The 16,946-nt window shown below is 39.9% G+C and overlaps 4 protein-coding genes across 4 annotated transcripts; all 4 read right to left on the reverse strand.

The window, feature by feature from the left end:
• Positions 1-402: 402 nt before the first annotated feature.
• Positions 403-2,047, reverse strand: LOC140268539 (uncharacterized). The gene has a single exon (XM_072363453.1). It carries the CDS (start codon positions 1,952-1,954, stop codon positions 1,043-1,045), a length of 912 nt encoding a protein of 303 aa, XP_072219554.1. The 5' UTR covers positions 1,955-2,047; the 3' UTR covers positions 403-1,042.
• A 2,072-nt stretch (positions 2,048-4,119) lies between these two features.
• Positions 4,120-6,763, reverse strand: LOC140269113 (uncharacterized). Its single transcript, XM_072364136.1, has 2 exons — positions 6,688-6,763; positions 4,120-6,344 (listed from the first exon to the last, which is right to left on the reverse strand). The coding sequence occupies exons 1-2, from the start codon at positions 6,761-6,763 to the stop codon at positions 4,933-4,935; spliced, it is 1,488 nt and encodes a 495-aa protein (XP_072220237.1). The 3' UTR covers positions 4,120-4,932.
• A 1,222-nt stretch (positions 6,764-7,985) lies between these two features.
• On the reverse strand, positions 7,986-11,065 carry LOC140268486 (uncharacterized). Its single transcript, XM_072363395.1, has 2 exons — positions 10,843-11,065; positions 7,986-10,198 (listed from the first exon to the last, which is right to left on the reverse strand). The coding sequence occupies exons 1-2, from the start codon at positions 11,012-11,014 to the stop codon at positions 8,457-8,459; spliced, it is 1,914 nt and encodes a 637-aa protein (XP_072219496.1). The 5' UTR covers positions 11,015-11,065; the 3' UTR covers positions 7,986-8,456.
• A 1,644-nt stretch (positions 11,066-12,709) lies between these two features.
• On the reverse strand, positions 12,710-15,449 carry LOC140268498 (uncharacterized). Its single transcript, XM_072363406.1, has 2 exons — positions 15,257-15,449; positions 12,710-14,606 (listed from the first exon to the last, which is right to left on the reverse strand). The coding sequence occupies exons 1-2, from the start codon at positions 15,426-15,428 to the stop codon at positions 13,117-13,119; spliced, it is 1,662 nt and encodes a 553-aa protein (XP_072219507.1). The 5' UTR covers positions 15,429-15,449; the 3' UTR covers positions 12,710-13,116.
• Positions 15,450-16,946: the final 1,497 nt, after the last annotated feature.

Here is a 16,946-nt window from a genome sequence, read left to right on the forward strand (position 1 = left end):
AGTCCATCACAGGGCCACACAGAGACAAACGAGAAAAACAACCACACACGCTCACACTCACTCATAAGGACAATTTAGAGTCACCAATTAACCTAACATGCATGTTTTTGGACGGTGGGAGGAAGCCGGAGAGAACCCACGCATAGACGGGGAGAACATGAAAACTCCACAATGAAAGGCCCCAGCTGGGAGTTCATTTTTAAATAAAAAATATGAAAAGTGTTTTTTTTTTAATTTTTTTAGAGAGAGTGTGTTGAAGAGCCAGGAGAAACTGACTGAATCGACTAGTTTAAAAACACAAAATAATACACAATATATATATAGTACACTACACTACATAAAGATACATAATAATTCATGCTTGAACTGCACTTCAATCAGTACTCAAATAGTGTTGGAGGATTGATTCTTTTATTCAATATGGATTAAACATGAGGTACAAACATGAAGCACAAGTTCACGTCATCCACAACAGTCCAAACATCCCACCTCACCTCACGTAACACCCAAAATTAATTTCAGAGCGAGGAACTCATAGAACCAACAAACTCATCTAAATCTGATTAAAAGGAAGTATTTGTAATTCAGTAAAAACACTTTGGTGGACATTTAGAGAAAACTTTACTTTAATTTACAACACCAGGTCAGAAAAAGAAAATTCACCCAATCATCCATTTTCCAAACCAACTTTATCCAATTCAGGATCGCAAGATGGCTGGAGCCTAACTAAGCTACCACTGGATGAGAAGCAAGGTACACCGTGGAAAGGTATCCATATTTTTGGAATCTAGCACACAGGACAGAATAGGGTGTCAGCTCAAAATGCAAAAGGCTCACTCTGAAGTCAGCATTAAGTTTGTTCTTTTTAAATAATTCATAATAGGACATCTTCTTCATCTCTGTTGACTTTCATATGAATTCTCAAAGAACCTCTTCTACTGAAATCTTTTCCACATGTTCCACAAGAATATGGTTTCTCTCCAGTGTGGATGCTAATGCGGGCCAAAAAATGACCTCTCTGCGTGAAATTTTTCCCATATGTTCAATGTACAAAAAGTCTCTCACCTGTGTGGATTCTCATGTGGTCAAACAAACCAGTTTGTCGAGTAAAACTCTTCCCACAAGTTTTACAAGAGAACAATTTCAGACCTGTGTGGATTGTCATGTGTCTAAACATAGTACCATTTTGAGCAAAACTTTTTCCGCATATTTTACAAGAATACAACTTTTCACCTGTGTGAACTCTCATGTGTCTCAACAAAGTACCACTTTGAGTGAAGTTCTTGCCACATGTTTTGCAAGAGAACAACTTCTCATCTGTGTGGATTCTCATGTGGATCAACAGACTATTTTGTCGAGTAAAACTCTTCCCACATGTTTTACAAGAGAACAGCTTCTCACCTGTGTGGATTGTCATGTGAGCCAACAAAGAATTCTTTTCAGCAAGCTTTTTTCCACATATTTTACAAGAATGCAACTTCTCACCTGTGTGGATTCTCATGTGTCTAAACAAATTACCCCTTTGAGTGAAACTTTTCCCACATATTTCACAAGGATACAACTTTTCACCTGTGTGGACTCTCATGTGGGTTAACAGACTACTATTATGAGAAAAACTTTTCCCACAAGTTTGGCAAGCAAACGCCTTCTCACTTGTGTGAATTATTTGACGTTGTCCTATAATATACTTTTCTCTAAAAGGTTTTCCACAAACATTACGTTTTTCCGACGTTTCACCTGACTCAGTAGTAAACTGACTCTCTGACACAGGAGAGTTGTCCTCATTGTTACTGTGACTTATGTGGCTTCCGTCTTGAGTTTGTCTAGAGGGAGAGTTATGAGAATAAAGCTGGTCAGTGTTTGGTTCTGTGTCACTGAAATCACTTTGCTGACAGGTGGGAGTCAACATAAAAGTATCAGTCTCCTGCTTTAGTAGAAGCTGCTCTCCTTCCATGGTGGTGCAGAGTTCCTCCTGTTCTTCTTTAATCTGTGGAGGTTCTGGGGCCTCTGGGGCCTCCGGGTCCGAACTGGAGTTCCTCTCCTGGTTACAGAGTTGCTTGTCAGCAAGTTGCCGGTCTTCCTCCTCCTTACATCCATGTTCCTGTGGAAGATCTGTAGGGACAAAGGAACAAAAACACACGGGCTACCAGTTTGATTACGGGAAAACACTCCTGATGATTTTGTAATATGCAGAGACACCTTTGCACTGGTTTGCAAGAAGTTATGAGCTTTAGTTGACGTGTGCACCAGTGCTTTATTTGAAATGTCCACTTGTTCATCCATTCACTCACTATTTAGTGTTCATCATATAGTTGATTCAATAGTGAGTGGGGCGAGAGAGCTGCTGTTACATTTTGTACATTACTTGAATGCAACTAACTCTGCAGGGTTCATCTGCAGCAACACAGCACATAAACACCAGAAGGATACAGGCGCCACATCTGAAGTAATGGACAGAGCAGCGCTTTGGTTTTGGTTGAGAACATGTTGTAGTTGACTTCTCTCTGTAGAACACTGACATAAAACTGCATGGCATCAATAAACTGAGAGTTACATCACAACTTAACACGTTTATTTAGACTGAACAACTTAAGTTTCAAATCTGATTCCTAAAAGAGAAGAATTCCTCTTATTTTAAAGCTGCACCGTAACTTTCTCTGTGAGCCTGAAATAAATGTAACGTAGAGCTCTGATCAGGATCCTCCATCAGTCAGATTCATGTGTGAGTTCATTCAGCCCATCACGGTTTCATATACCTATTCTCTGTAAGTTTATTCGGGGTTTCCAGGTGATTTCCAGCAGTCTGCGCTGACGGTCGATCTCTTCCTCGTACTGGACGATGGTTTTCTCAAACTCTGTGAATATTTCTTCAGCAGCAGCAGTTAGTCGCTGGCTGATAAACTCTCTCAGATGCTGAGCTGAAGACATTGTTGCTGCTCACACTCAGATATTCAGCTCAGACAACACCACAGTCCTCCTGCTGAGTCCTCAAACACTTCTGCTGGCGCCTTATTGTTTACTTCCGGTGGTCAGTTGTCTTTTGTCTTTTTCTTCTTCTTCTTCTTCTTCTTCTTCTGTGGTTTTTCTTCTTCTCTGAGGTTTTTACGGCAGCTTAAGTTAGAATAGTTGCATTACTGCCACCTTCTGGATTTTTCCTTCACTCAAAGCTCCTCAAATGATCCACAACAGACAACAAAACCGTTACTTTTTAAAAAACTGTAAACATTTTTTTAACTCATCCATCCATTTTTTATACCCGCTTAATCTTTCGGTCGGGTCGCGGGGGGGCTGGAGCCTATCCCAGCGGTCATCGGGCGAGAGGCGGGGTAACACCCTGGACAGGTCGCCAGTCCATCACAGGGCCACACAGAGACAAACGAGAAAAACAACCACACACGCTCACACTCACTCATAAGGACAATTTTAGAGACATATATTAACCTAACATGCATGTTTTTTTTTGACGGTGGGAGGAAGCCGAAGTCCCCGAAGAAAACCCACGCATACACAGGGAGAACATGCAAACTCCACACGGAAAGGCCCCAGCTGGGACCCCCCCACCTCCAAAAAAAATATTTATATATATAAAAAGTACTGTTGTTTTTTTTTTCAGGAACAATTACAGTTCCATGACTTGGCTTAATGAGAGAAAATGTTGAATGAACTGAATCTTCTGACAAGCTTTAAGCTTTTATCTTGCTTTTGTCTTGCTCTTTCAGTTTCAAACTACAGAATGTAAAGACACTGACACCAACAACTTGTGTAAATATGTAACAAAAACATATATAAAAAAGAAACACACAAGTTAAAGATTTCGAAAAGATACAGTAAATAAATGCCAATAAAAGAATGTCAGTTATATTAAAAAGTGTTCAAATAGCAAAGTAAATAGGAAAACTTTGCCATTCATAGAGGATCCTAATCAGACCTCTACGTTATTATGAATGCATGCATTTCATATTTAGTATTAAACAAACAGTATGTCGGAGATTCAGGAGAAACTGACTGAAGTGACTTGAGAGTTTAGAAACACAAAATAATACACAATATGTATAGCACATTATATAAAGATACATAATAATTCATGCTTGAACTGCACTTCAATCAGTACTCAAATAGTGTTGGAGGATTGATTCTTTTATTCAATATGGATTAAACATGAGGTACAAACATGAAGCACAAGTTCATGTCATCCACAACTGTCCAAACATCCCACCTCACCTCACGTAACACCCAAAATTAATTTCAGAGAGAGGAACTCGTAGAACCAACAAACTCATCTAAATCTGATTAAATGGAAGTATTAGTAATTCGGTAAAAACACTTTGGTGGACATTTAGAGAAAACTTTACTTTAATTTACAACACCAGGTCAGAAAAAGAAAATTCACCCAATCATCCATTTTCCAAACCAACTTTATCCAATTCAGGATCGCAACATGGCTGGAGCCTAACTAAGCTACCACTGGATGGGAGACACGGTACACCGTGGAAAGGTAACCATATCTTTGGAATCTAGCGTATAGGATAGAATAGGGTGTCAACTCAAAATGCAAAAGGCTCACTCTGAAGTCAGCATTAAGTTTGTTCTTTTTAAATAATGCAAAACAGGACATCCTCTTCATCTCTGTGAACTTTCATATGAATTCTCAAAGAACCTCTTCTCCTGAAATCTTTTCCACACATTCCACAGGAATATGGTCTCTCTCCAGTGTGGATGCTAATGTGGGCCAAAAAATGACCTCTCTGCGTGAAATTTTTCCCATATGTTCAATGTACAAAAGGTCTCTCACCTGTGTGGATTGTCATGTGAGCCAAAAAAAGAATTATTTTGATCAAAACTTTTTTCACTTACTTTACAAGATTGCAACATCTCAACTGTGTGAACTCTCATGTGGGTCAACAAGTTAGCACTTTGAGCGAAGGTCTTGCCTCATGTTTTGCAAGAAAACAACTTCTGGCCTTTGTGGACTCTCATGTGTCTAAACAAAGTACCATTTTGAGCAAAACTTTTTCCGCATATTGTACAAGAATGCAACTTCTCACCTGTGTGGACTCTCATGTGTCTAAACAAAGTACCATTTTGAGCAAAACTTTTTCCGCATATTGTACAAGAATGCAACTTCTCACCTGTGTGAACTCTCATGTGTCTAAACAAGTGACCACTTTGAGTGAAGTTCTTGCCACATGTTTTGCATGAGAACAACTTCTCACCTGTGTGGATTCTCATGTGGATCAACAGACCCTTTTTTCGAGTAAAACTCTTCCCACATGTTTTACAAGAGAACAGCTTCTCACCTGTGTGGATTGTCATGTGAGCCAACAAAGAATTCTTTTCAGCAAGCCTTTTTCCACATATTGTACAAGAATGCAACTTCTCACCTGTGTGGACTCTCATGTGTCTAAACAAAGTACCATTTTGAGCAAAACTTTTTCCGCATATTGTACAAGAATGCAACTTCTCACCTGTGTGAACTCTCATGTGTCTCAACAAAGTACCACTTTGAGTGAAGTTCTTGCCACATGTTTTGCAAGAGAACAACTTCTCATATGTGTGGATTTTCATGTGGATCAACAGACCCTTTTTTCGAGTAAAACTCTTCCCACATGTTTTACAAGAGAACAGCTTCTCACCTGTGTGGATTGTCATGTGAGCCAACAAAGAATTCTTTTCAGCAAGCCTTTTTCCACATATTGTACAATAATGCAACTTCTCACCTGTGTGGACTCTCATGTGTCTAAACAAAGTACCATTTTGAGCAAAACTTTTTCCGCATATTGTACAAAAATGCAACTTCTCACCTGTGTGGACTCTCATGTGGGTCAACAGACTACTATTCTGAGAAAAACTTTTCCCACATGTTTCACAGGAAAACATTTTTTCACCTGTGTGAATTTTTTGACGTTGTCCTATAATATACTTTCCTCTAAAAGGTTTTCTACAAACATTACGTTTTATGGATGTTTCACCTGACTCAGTAGTAAACTGACTCTCTGATACAGGAGAGTTGTCCTCATTGTTACTGTGACTTATGTGGCTTCCTTCTTGAGTTTGACAAGAGGGAGAGTTATGAGAATAAAGCTGGTCAGTGTTTGGTTCTGTGTCACTGAAATCACTTTGCTGACAGGTGGGAGTCAACATAAAAGTATCAGTCTCCTGCTTTAGTAGAAGCTGCTCTCCTTCCATGGTGGTGCAGAGTTCCTCCTGTTCTTCTTTAATCTGTGGAGGTTCTGGGGCCTCTGGGGCCTCCGGGTCTGAACTGGAGTTCTTCTCCTGGTTACAGAGTTGCTGGTCAGCAAGTTGCCGGTCTTCCTCCTCCTTACATCCATGTTCCTGTGGAAGATCTGTAGGGACAAAGGAATAAAAAAACACGGGTTACCAGTTTGATTACGGGAAAACACTCCTGATGGTTTTGTAATATGCAGAGACACCTTTGCACTGGTTTGCAAGAAGTTATGAGCTTTAGTTGACGTGTGCACCCGTGCTTTATTTGAAATGTCCACTTGTTCATCCATTCACTCACTATTTAGTGTTCATCATATAGTTGATTCAATAGTGAGTGGGGCGAGAGAGCTGCTGTTACATTTTGTACATTACTTGAATGCAACTAACTCTGCAGGGTTCATCTGCAGCAACACAGCACATAAACACCAGAAGGATACAGGCGCCACATCTGAAGTAACGGACAGAGCAGCGCTTTGGTTTTGGTTGAGAACATGTTGTAGTTGACTTCTCTCTGTAGAACACTGACATAAAACTGCATGGCATCAATAAACTGAGAGTTACATCACAACTTAACACGTTTATTTAGACTGAACAACTTAAGTTTCAAATCTGATTCCTAAAAGAGAAGAACTCTTCTTATTTTAAAGCTGCAGCTGCACCGTAACTTTCTCTGTGAGCCTGAAATAAATGTAACGTAGAGCTCTGATCAGGATCCTCCATCAGTCAGATTCATGTGTGAGTTCATTCAGCCCATCACGGTTTCATATACCTATTCTCTGTAAGTTTATTCGGGGTTTCCAGGTGATTTCCAGCAGTCTGCGCTGACGGTCGATCTCTTCCTCGTACTGGACGATGGTTTTCTCAAACTCTGTGAATATTTCTTCAGCAGCAGCAGTTAGTCGCTGGCTGATAAACTCTCTCAGATGCTGAGCTGAAGACATTGTTGCTGCTCACACTCAGATATTCAGCTCAGACAACACCACCGTCCTCCTGCTGAGTCCTCAAACAATTCTGCTGGCGCCTTATTGTTTACTTCCGGTGGTCTGTTGTGTTTTCTTCTTCTTCTTCTTTGGTTTTTCTTCTTTTCTGAGGTTTTACGGCAGCTGGCATTAGAATAGTTGCATTACTGCCACCTTCTGGATTTTTTCCTTCACTCGAAGCTCGTCAAGTGATCCACAACAGACAACAAAACCATTACTTTTTAAAAAACTGTAAACATTTTTTTAACCCATCCATCCATTTTCTATACCCGCTTAATCTTTCAGTCGGGTCGCGGGGGGGGGGGGGCTGGAGCCTATCCCAGCATTCATCGGGCGAGAGGCGGGTTAACACCCTGGACAGGTCGCCAGTCCATCACAGGGCCACACAGAGACAAATGAGACAAACAACCACACACGCTCACACTCACTCCTAAGGACAATTTAGAGTCACCAATTAACCTAACATGCATGTTTTTGGACGGTGGGACGAAGCCGGAGAGAACCCACGCATAGACGGGGAGAACATGAAAACTCCACAATGAAAGGCCCCAGCTGGGAGTTCATTTTTAAATAAAAAATATGAAAAGTGTTTTTTTTTTTTTTTACAGAGAGTGTGTTGAAGAGCCAGGAGAAACTGACTGAATCGACTAGTTTAAAAACACAAAATAATACACAATATATATATAGTACACTACACTACATAAAGATACATAATAATTCATGCTTGAACTGCACTTCAATCAGTACTCAAATAGTGTTGGAGGACTGATTCTTTTATTCAATATGGATTAAACATGAGGTACAAACATGAAGCACAAGTTCATGTCATCCACAACAGTCCAAACATCCCACCTCACCTCACGTAACACCCAAAATTAATTTCAGAGCGAGGAACTCATAGAACCAACAAACTCATCTAAATCTGATTAAATGGAAGTATTAGTAATTCGGTAAAAACACTTTGGTGGACATTTAGAGAAAACTTTACTTTAATTTACAACACCAGGTCAGAAAAAGAAAATTCACCCAATCATCCATTTTCCAAACCAACTTTATCCAATTCAGGATCGCAAGATGGCTGGAGCCTAACTAAGCTACCACTGGATGAGAAGCAAGGTACACCGTGGACAGGTAACCGTGGACAGGTAACCATATTTTTGGAATCTAGCACACAGGACAGAATAGGGTGTCAACTTAAAACGCAAAAGGCTCACTCTGAAGTCAGCATTAAGTTTGTTCTTTTTAAATAATTCATAATAGGACATCTTCTTCATCTCTGTGAACTTTCACATGAATTCTCAAAGAACCTCTTCTCCTGAAATCTTTTCCACACGTTCCACAGGAATATGGTCTCTCTCCAGTGTGGATGCTCATGTGGGCCAACAAATGAGCTCTCTGCGTAAAAGTTTTCCCACATGTTCCACATGCAAAAGGTCTCTCACCTGTGTGGATTCTCATGTGGATCAACAGACAAGTTTGTCGAGTAAAACTCTTCCCACATATTTTACAAGAGAACAACTTCTCACCTGTGTGCATTCTCGAGTGCATCAATAGACCAGTTTGTCGAGTAAAACTCTTTCCACATGTTTTACAAGAGAACAGCTTCTCACCTGTGTGGATTGTCATGTGAGCCAACAAAGAAGTCTTCTGAGCAAAACGTTTTCCACATATTTTACAAGAATGCAACTTCTCACCTGTGTGAACTCTCATGTGGGTCAACAAGTTAGCACTTTGAGTGAAGTTCTTGCCACATGTTTTGCACGAGAACAACTTCTCACCTGTGTGGATTCTCATGTGGATCAACAGACCATTTCGTCGAGTAAAACTCTTCCGACATGTTTGACAAGAGAACAACTTCTCACCTGTGTGGATTGTCATGTGAGCCAACAAAGAATTCTTTTCAGCAAGCTTTTTTCCACATATTTTACAAGAATGCAACTTCTCACCTGTGTGAACTCTCATGTGGGTCAACAAGTTAGCACTTTGAGTGAAGTTCTTGCCACATGTTTTGCATGAGAACAACTTCTCACCTGTGTGGATTCTCATGTGGATCAACAGACTATTTTGTCGAGTAAAACTCTTCCCACATGTTTTACAAGAGAACAGCTTCTCACCTGTGTGGATTGTCATGTGAGCCAACAAAGAATTCTTTTCAGCAAGCTTTTTTCCACATATTTTACAAGAATGCACCTTCTCACCTGTGTGGATTGTCATGTGTCTAAACAAAGTAGCCTTTAGAGCAAAACTTTTCCCACATATTTTACAAGGATACAACTTTTCACCTGTGTGGATTTTCATGTGTCTCAATAAATTACCCCTTTGAGTGAATCTTTTCCCACATATTTCACAAGGATACAACTTCTCATCTGTGTGGATTCTCATGTGGGTCAACAGACTACTATTCTGAGAAAAACTTTTCCCACATGTTTCACAGGAAAACATTTTTTCACCTGTGTGGACTCTGATGTGTCTCAATAAAGTACAACTTTGAGCAAACTTTTTCCCACAAGTTTGGCAAGCAAACGCCTTCTCACCTGTTTGAATTATTTGATGTTGTCCTATAATATACTTTTCTCTAAAAGGTTTTCCACAAACATTTGGTTTTACGGACGTTTCACATGACTCAGTAGTAAAATGACTCTCTGACACAGGAAAGTTGTCCTCATTGTTACTGTGACTTATGTGGCTTCCTTCTTGAGTTTGTCTAGAGGGAGAGTTATGAGAATAAAGCTGGTCAGTGTTTGGTTCTGTGTCACTGAAATCACTTTGCTGACAGGTGGGAGTCAACATAAAAGTATCAGTCTCCTGCTTTAGTAGAAGCTGCTCTCCTTCCATGGTGGTGCAGAGTTCCTCCTGTTCTTCTTTAATCTGTGGAGGTTCTGGGGCCTCTGGGGCCTCCGGGTCCGAACTGGAGTTCCTCTCCTGGTTACAGAGTTGCTGGTCAGCAAGTTGCCGGTCTTCCTCCTCCTTACATCCATGTTCCTGTGGAAGATCTGTAGGGACAAAGGAACAAAAACACACGGGTTACCAGTTTGATTACGGGAAAACACTCCTGATGATTTTGTAATATGCAGAGACACCTTTGCACTGGTTTGCAAGAAGTTATGAGCTTTAGTTGACGTGTGCACCAGTGCTTTATTTGAAATGTCCACTTGTTCATCCATTCACTCACTATTTAGTGTTCATCATATAGTTGATTCAATAGTGAGTGGGGCGAGAGAGCTGCTGTTACATTTTGTACATTACTTGAATGCAACTAACTCTGCAGGGTTCATCTGCAGCTACACAGCACATAAACACCAGAAGGATACAGGCGCCACATCTGAAGTAATGGACAGAGCAGCGCTTTGGTTTTGGTTGAGAACATGTTGTAGTTGACTTCTCTCTGTAGAACACTGACATGAAACTGCATGGCATCAATAAACTGAGAGTTACATCACAACTTAACACGTTTATTTAGACTGAACAACTTAAGTTTCAAATCTGATTCCTAAAAAAGAAGAATTCCTCTTATTTTAAAGCTGCACTGTAACTTTCTCTGTGAGCCTGAAATAAATGTAACGTAGAGCTCTGATCAGGATCCTCCATCAGTCAGATTCATGTGTGAGTTCATGCAGCCCATCACGGTTTCATATACCTATTCTCTGTAAGTTTATTCGGGGTTTCCAGGTGATTTCCAGCAGTCTGCGCTGACGGTCGATCTCTTCCTCGTACTGGACGATGGTTTTCTCAAACTCTGTGAATATTTCTTCAGCAGCAGCAGTTAGTCGCTGGCTGATAAACTCTCTCAGATGCTGAGCTGAAGACATTGTTGCTGCTCACACTCAGATATTCAGCTCAGACAACACCACCGTCCTCCTGCTGAGTCCTCAAACACTTCTGCTGGCGGCTTATTGTTTACTTCCGGTGGTCAGCTGTCTTTATCTTCTTCTTCTGTGGTTCTTCTCTTCTTCTCTGGTTCTTCTTCTTCTTCTCTGAGGTTTTACGGCAGCTGGCATTAGAATAGTTGCATTACTGCCACCTTCTGAATTTTTCCTTCACTCAAAGCTCCTCAAATGATCCACAACAGACAACAAAACCATTACTTTTTAAAAAACTGTAAACATTTTTTAACCCATCCATCCATTTTCTATACCCGCTTAATCTTTCGGTCGGGTCGCGGGGGGGGCTGGAGCCTATCCCAGCGGTCATCGGGCGAGAGGCGGGTTAACACCCTGGACAGGTCGCCAGTCCATCACAGGGCCACACAGAGACAAACGAGAAAAACAACCACACACGCTCACACTCACTCATAAGGACAATTTTAGAGACATATATTAACCTAACATGCATGTTTTTTTGACGGTGCGAGGAAGCCGAAGTCCCCGAAGAAAACCCACGCATACACAGGGAGAACATGCAAACTCCACACGGAAAGGCCCCAGCTGGGAGTTCATTTTTAAATAAAAAATATAAAAAGTGTTGTTTTTTTTCAGGAACAATTAAAGTTCTAAGAATTGGTTTTCTAATATAAAATGTTGAATGAACTGAATCTTCTCCCAAGCTTTAAGCTTTTATTTTGCTCTTTCATTTTAATATAGTTAACCTTGATAACAAAGTTCTTATTAATAATAAATCTCTCTATATCTATTTGTATATGCATGAAATAATCTCTATGCAGCAACGTGATAGCATGAATACCTAAAGCCCTGTCTGGTGCTGCAGACTCACATCACAGCTTAGCATAAGTGTGGTCGTCTTCTCCAAAGTTTGACAATTTTCTCCCAACGTCTATCCTGAATCCCATCACGGTCTCCAGCAAGCTCAAGAAGATCTTAGGAAATGATTATAGGGGCTACATTCTGAGCTCCCATCAAACCCCAGTTCAGATAAGGAAATTAAAAATATATCTCTGTCCCTGTCTTATTCACCAAAGTCCACTAAGTTTTGAGCCCTGTTCCTGTTGCTCCCTACATCCCAGTAATCATTTCCCAACTTGTTTGTAAATGTGTTTAGTTTTTTCCTTCAAACCATGAAATAAATTCTTCAAACTACAGAATGTAAAGACACTGACAGTAACAATTTGTGTAAATATGTAACCCAAAATGCAAAAAAAGGAAACACAAGTTAAAGATTTAGAAAATACAGAGTAAATAAACACAAATGAAAGAATGTAAGTTATATTAAAACCCAGTGTTTTAAAAGTGTTTAAACAGCAAAGTAAACAGGAAAACTGCCCCATTCGAAGAGGATCCTAATCAGAGCTCTACGTTATATGAAAGAATGCATCTCATATTTAGTATTAAACCAACAGTATGTCGAAAAGTCAGGAGAAACTGACTGAAGTGACGAGAGTTTAGAAACACAAAATAATGCACAATATGTATAGCACATTATATAAAGATACATAATAATTCATGCTTGAACTGCACTTCAATCAGTACTCAAATAGTGTTGGAGGATTGATTCTTTTATTCAATATGGATTAAACATGAAGCACAAGTTCATGTCATCCACAACTGTCCAAACATCCCACCTCACCTCACGTAACACCCAAAATTAATTTCAGAGCGAGGAACTCGTAGAACCAATAAACTCATCTAAATCTGATTAAATGGAAGTATTAGTAATTTGGTAAAAACACTTTGGTGGACATTTAGAGAAAACTTTACTTTAATTTACACCAGGTCAGAAAAAGAAAATTCACCCAATCATCCATTTTCCAAACCAACTTTATCCAATTCAGGATCGCAACATGGCTGGAGCCTAACTAAGCTACCACTGGATGGGAGTCAAGGTACACCGTGGAAAGGTAACCGTGGACAGGTAACCATATTTTTGGAATCTAGCACACAGGACAGAATAGGGTGTCATCTCAAAATGCAAAAGGCTCACTCTGAAGTCAGCATTAAGTTTGTTCTTTTGAAATAATTCATAACAGGACATCTTCTTCATCTCTGTGGACTTTCATATGAATTCTCAAAGAACTTCTTCTACTGAAATCTTTTCCACACGTTCCACAGGAATATGGTCTCTCTCCAGTGTGGATGCTCATGTGGGCCAACAAATGAGCTCTCTGCGTAAAAGTTTTCCCACATGTTCCACATGGAAAAGGTCTCTCACCTGTGTGGATTCTCATGTGGTCGAACAGACCAGTTTGTCGAGTAAAACTCTTCCCACATGTTTTACAAGAGGACAACTTCTCACCTGTGTGCATTCTCGAGTGGATCAATAGACCATTTTGTCGAGTAAAACTCTTCCCACATGTTTTACAAGAGAACAGCTTCTCACCTGTGTGGATTGTCATGTGAGCCAACAAAGAAGTCTTCTGAGCAAAACGTTTTCCACATATTTTACAAGAATACAACTTCTCACCTGTGTGAACTCTCATGTGGGTCAACAAGTGACCACTTTGAGTGAAGTTCTTGCCACATGTTATGCATGAGAACAACTTCTCACCTGTGTGGATTCTCATGTGAATCAACAGACCATTCTGTCGAGTAAAACTCTTTCCACATGTTTTACAAGAGAATAACTTCACACCTGTGTGGATTGTCATGTGAGCCAACAAAGAATTCTTCTGAGCAAAGCTTTTCCCACATATTTTACAAGAATGCAACTTCTCACTTGTGTGGACTCTCATGTGTCTGAACAAAGTACCACTTTGAGTGAAACTTTTCCCACATATTTTACAAGGATACAACTTTTCACCTGTGTGGATTCTCATGTGTCTAAACAAATTACCCTTTTGAGTGAAACTTTTTCCACACATTTCACAAGGATGCAACTTTTCACCTGTGTGGATTCTCATGTGGGTCAACAGACTACTATTCTGAGAAAAACTTTTTCCACATGTTTCACAGGAAAATATTTTTTCACCTGTGTGGACTCTTTTGTGTCTCAATAAAGTACAACTTTGAGCAAACTTTTTCCCACAAGTTTGGCAAGCAAACGCCTTCTCACCTGTTTGAATTATTTGATGTTGTCCTATAATATACTTTTCTCTAAAAGGTTTTCCACAAACATTTGGTTTTATGGACGTTTCACCTGACTCAGTAGTAAACTGACTCTCTGACACAGGAGAGTTGTCCTCATTGTTACTGTGACTTATGTGGCTTCCTTCTTGAGTTTGTCTAGAGGGAGAGTTATGAGAATAAAGCTGGTCAGTGTTTGGTTCTGTGTCACTGAAATCACTTTGCTGACAGGTGGGAGTCAACATAAAAGCATCAGTCTCCTGCTTTAGTAGAAGCTGCTCTCCTTCCATGGTGGTGCAGAGTTCCTCCTGTTCTTCTTTAATCTGTGGAGGTTCTGGGGCCTCTGGGGCCTCCGGGTCCGAACTGGAGTTCTTCTCCTGGTTACAGAGTTGCTGGTCAGCAAGTTGCCGGTCTTCCTCCTCCTTACATCCATGTTCCTGTGGAAGATCTGTAGGGACAAAGGAACAAAAACACACGGGTTACCAGTTTGATTACGGGAAAACACTCCTAATGATTTTGTAATATGCAGAGACACCTTTGCACTGGTTTGCAAGAAGTTATGAGCTTTAGTTGACGTGTGCACCAGTGCTTTATTTGAAATGTCCACTTGTTCATCCATTCACTCACTATTTAGTGTTCATCATATAGTTGATTCAATAGTGAGTGGGGCGAGAGAGCTGCTGTTACATTTTGTACATTACTTGAATGCAACTAACTCTGCAGGGTTCATCTGCAGCTACACAGCACATAAACACCAGAAGGATACAGGCGCCACATCTGAAGTAATGGACAGAGCAGCGCTTTGGTTTTGGTTGAGAACATGTTGTAGTTGACTTCTCTCTGTAGAACACTGACATAAAACTGCATGGCATCAATAAACTGAGAGTTACATGACAACTTAACACGTTTATTTAGACTGAACAACTTAAGTTTCAAATCTGATTCCTAAAAGAGAAGAACTCTTCTTATTTTAAAGCTGCAGCTGCACCGTAACTTTCTCTGTGAGCCTGAAATAAATGTAACGTAGAGCTCTGATCAGGATCCTCCATCAGTCATATTCATGTGTGAGTTCATTCAGCCCATCACGGTTTCATATACCTATTCTCTGTAAGTTTATTCGGGGTTTCCAGGTGATATCCAGCAGTCTGCGCTGACGGTCGATCTCTTCCTCGTACTGGACGATGGTTTTCTCAAACTCTGTGAATATTTCTTCAGCAGCAGCAGTTAGTCGCTGGCTGATAAACTCTCTCAGATGCTGAGCTGAAGACATTGTTGCTGCTCACACTCAGATATTCAGCTCAGACAACACCACAGTCCTCCTGCTGAGTCCTCAAACACTTCTGCTGGCGGCTTATTGTTTACTTCCGGTGGTCTGTTGTGTTTTTCTACTTCTTCTTCTTTGGTTTTTCTTCTTCTCTGAAGTAATACGGCAGATTTCATTAGATGAGTTGCATTACTGCCACCTTCTGGATTTTTCCTTCACTCAGAAATCCTTTAACGATCCACAACAGACAACAAAACCATTACTTTTTAAAGAATTTCAAGTCAGTAAATTAAAATAAGATATATCATAAAATATTTAATAAGTGGGGTTTTTCTACTTTTTCAGGAACAACTAATATTCTAACAATTAGTTTTCTAAGATAAAATGTTGAATGAACTGAATCTTCTCACAAGCTTTAAGCTTTCATCTTGCTCTTTTCATTTTCATACAGCTAACCTTGATAACAAGGTTGTTATTAATCATAAATTTCACTATATCTATGTTTGTATGCATGTGTCAGAAAAATTCTCTCAAAATTAGGCTCAGAGTCGCTGGTTATGATCAATACAAAACCTTTATTTGTTACAAGAAAGAGACAAGTCCGCATAACCTGTCAGGAAGCTGGCTCAGAGTTGTCTGACTCACAAAATGGTGCTCTTGCTATTTATATTGTTTATGCTTGCTGGCCACACAATGTTATGGGAAAAGGCATTACTAGCCATTCAATTTTATGGGAAGACGAGTTCAGACAGTCAAAAACAATTTTGTTTGCTACACAGTATTATGAGAAGCAAAAGAAAGGAGGAAGCGTCCCCCCAATCACATGAACCTTTATTCTTGCAGCTTTTCTCATAGTATAACTCCATAATTTTTCTAACAGCATGAAATAATCTCTATGCAGCAACGTGATAGCATGAATACCTAAAGCCCTGCCTGGTGCTGCAGACTCACATCACAGCTTAGCATAAGTGTGGTCGTCTTCTCCAAAGTTTGACAATTTTCTCCCAACGTCTATCCTGAATCCCATCACGGTCTCCAGCAAGCTCAAGAAGATCTTAGGAAATGATTATAGGGGCTACATTCTGAGCTCCCATCAAACCCCAGTTCAGATAAGGAAATTAAAAATATATCTCTGTCCCTGTCTTATTCACCAAAGTCCACTAAGTTTTGAGCCCTGTTCCTGTTGCTCCCTACATCCCAGTAATCATTTCCCAACTTGTTTGTAAATGTGTTTAGTTTTTTCCTTCAAACCATGAAATAAAGTCTTCAAACTACAGAATGTAAAGACACTGACAGTAACAATTTGTGTAAATATGTAACCCAAAATGCAAAAAAAGGAAACACAAGTTAAAGATTTAGAAAATACAGAGTAAATAAACACAAATGAAAGAATGTAAGTTATATTAAAACCCAGTGTTTTAAAAGTGTTTAAACAGCAAAGTAAACAGGAAAACTGTCCCATTCGAAGAGGATCCCAGTCAGAGCTCTACGTTATATGAAAGAATGCATCTCATATTTAGTATT

The sequence above is a fragment of the Leuresthes tenuis genome, unplaced genomic scaffold (assembly GCF_036924035.1).
Source record: "Leuresthes tenuis unplaced genomic scaffold, fLeuTen1.0.hap1 SCAF_14, whole genome shotgun sequence".
NCBI lineage: Eukaryota > Metazoa > Chordata > Actinopteri > Atheriniformes > Atherinopsidae > Leuresthes > Leuresthes tenuis.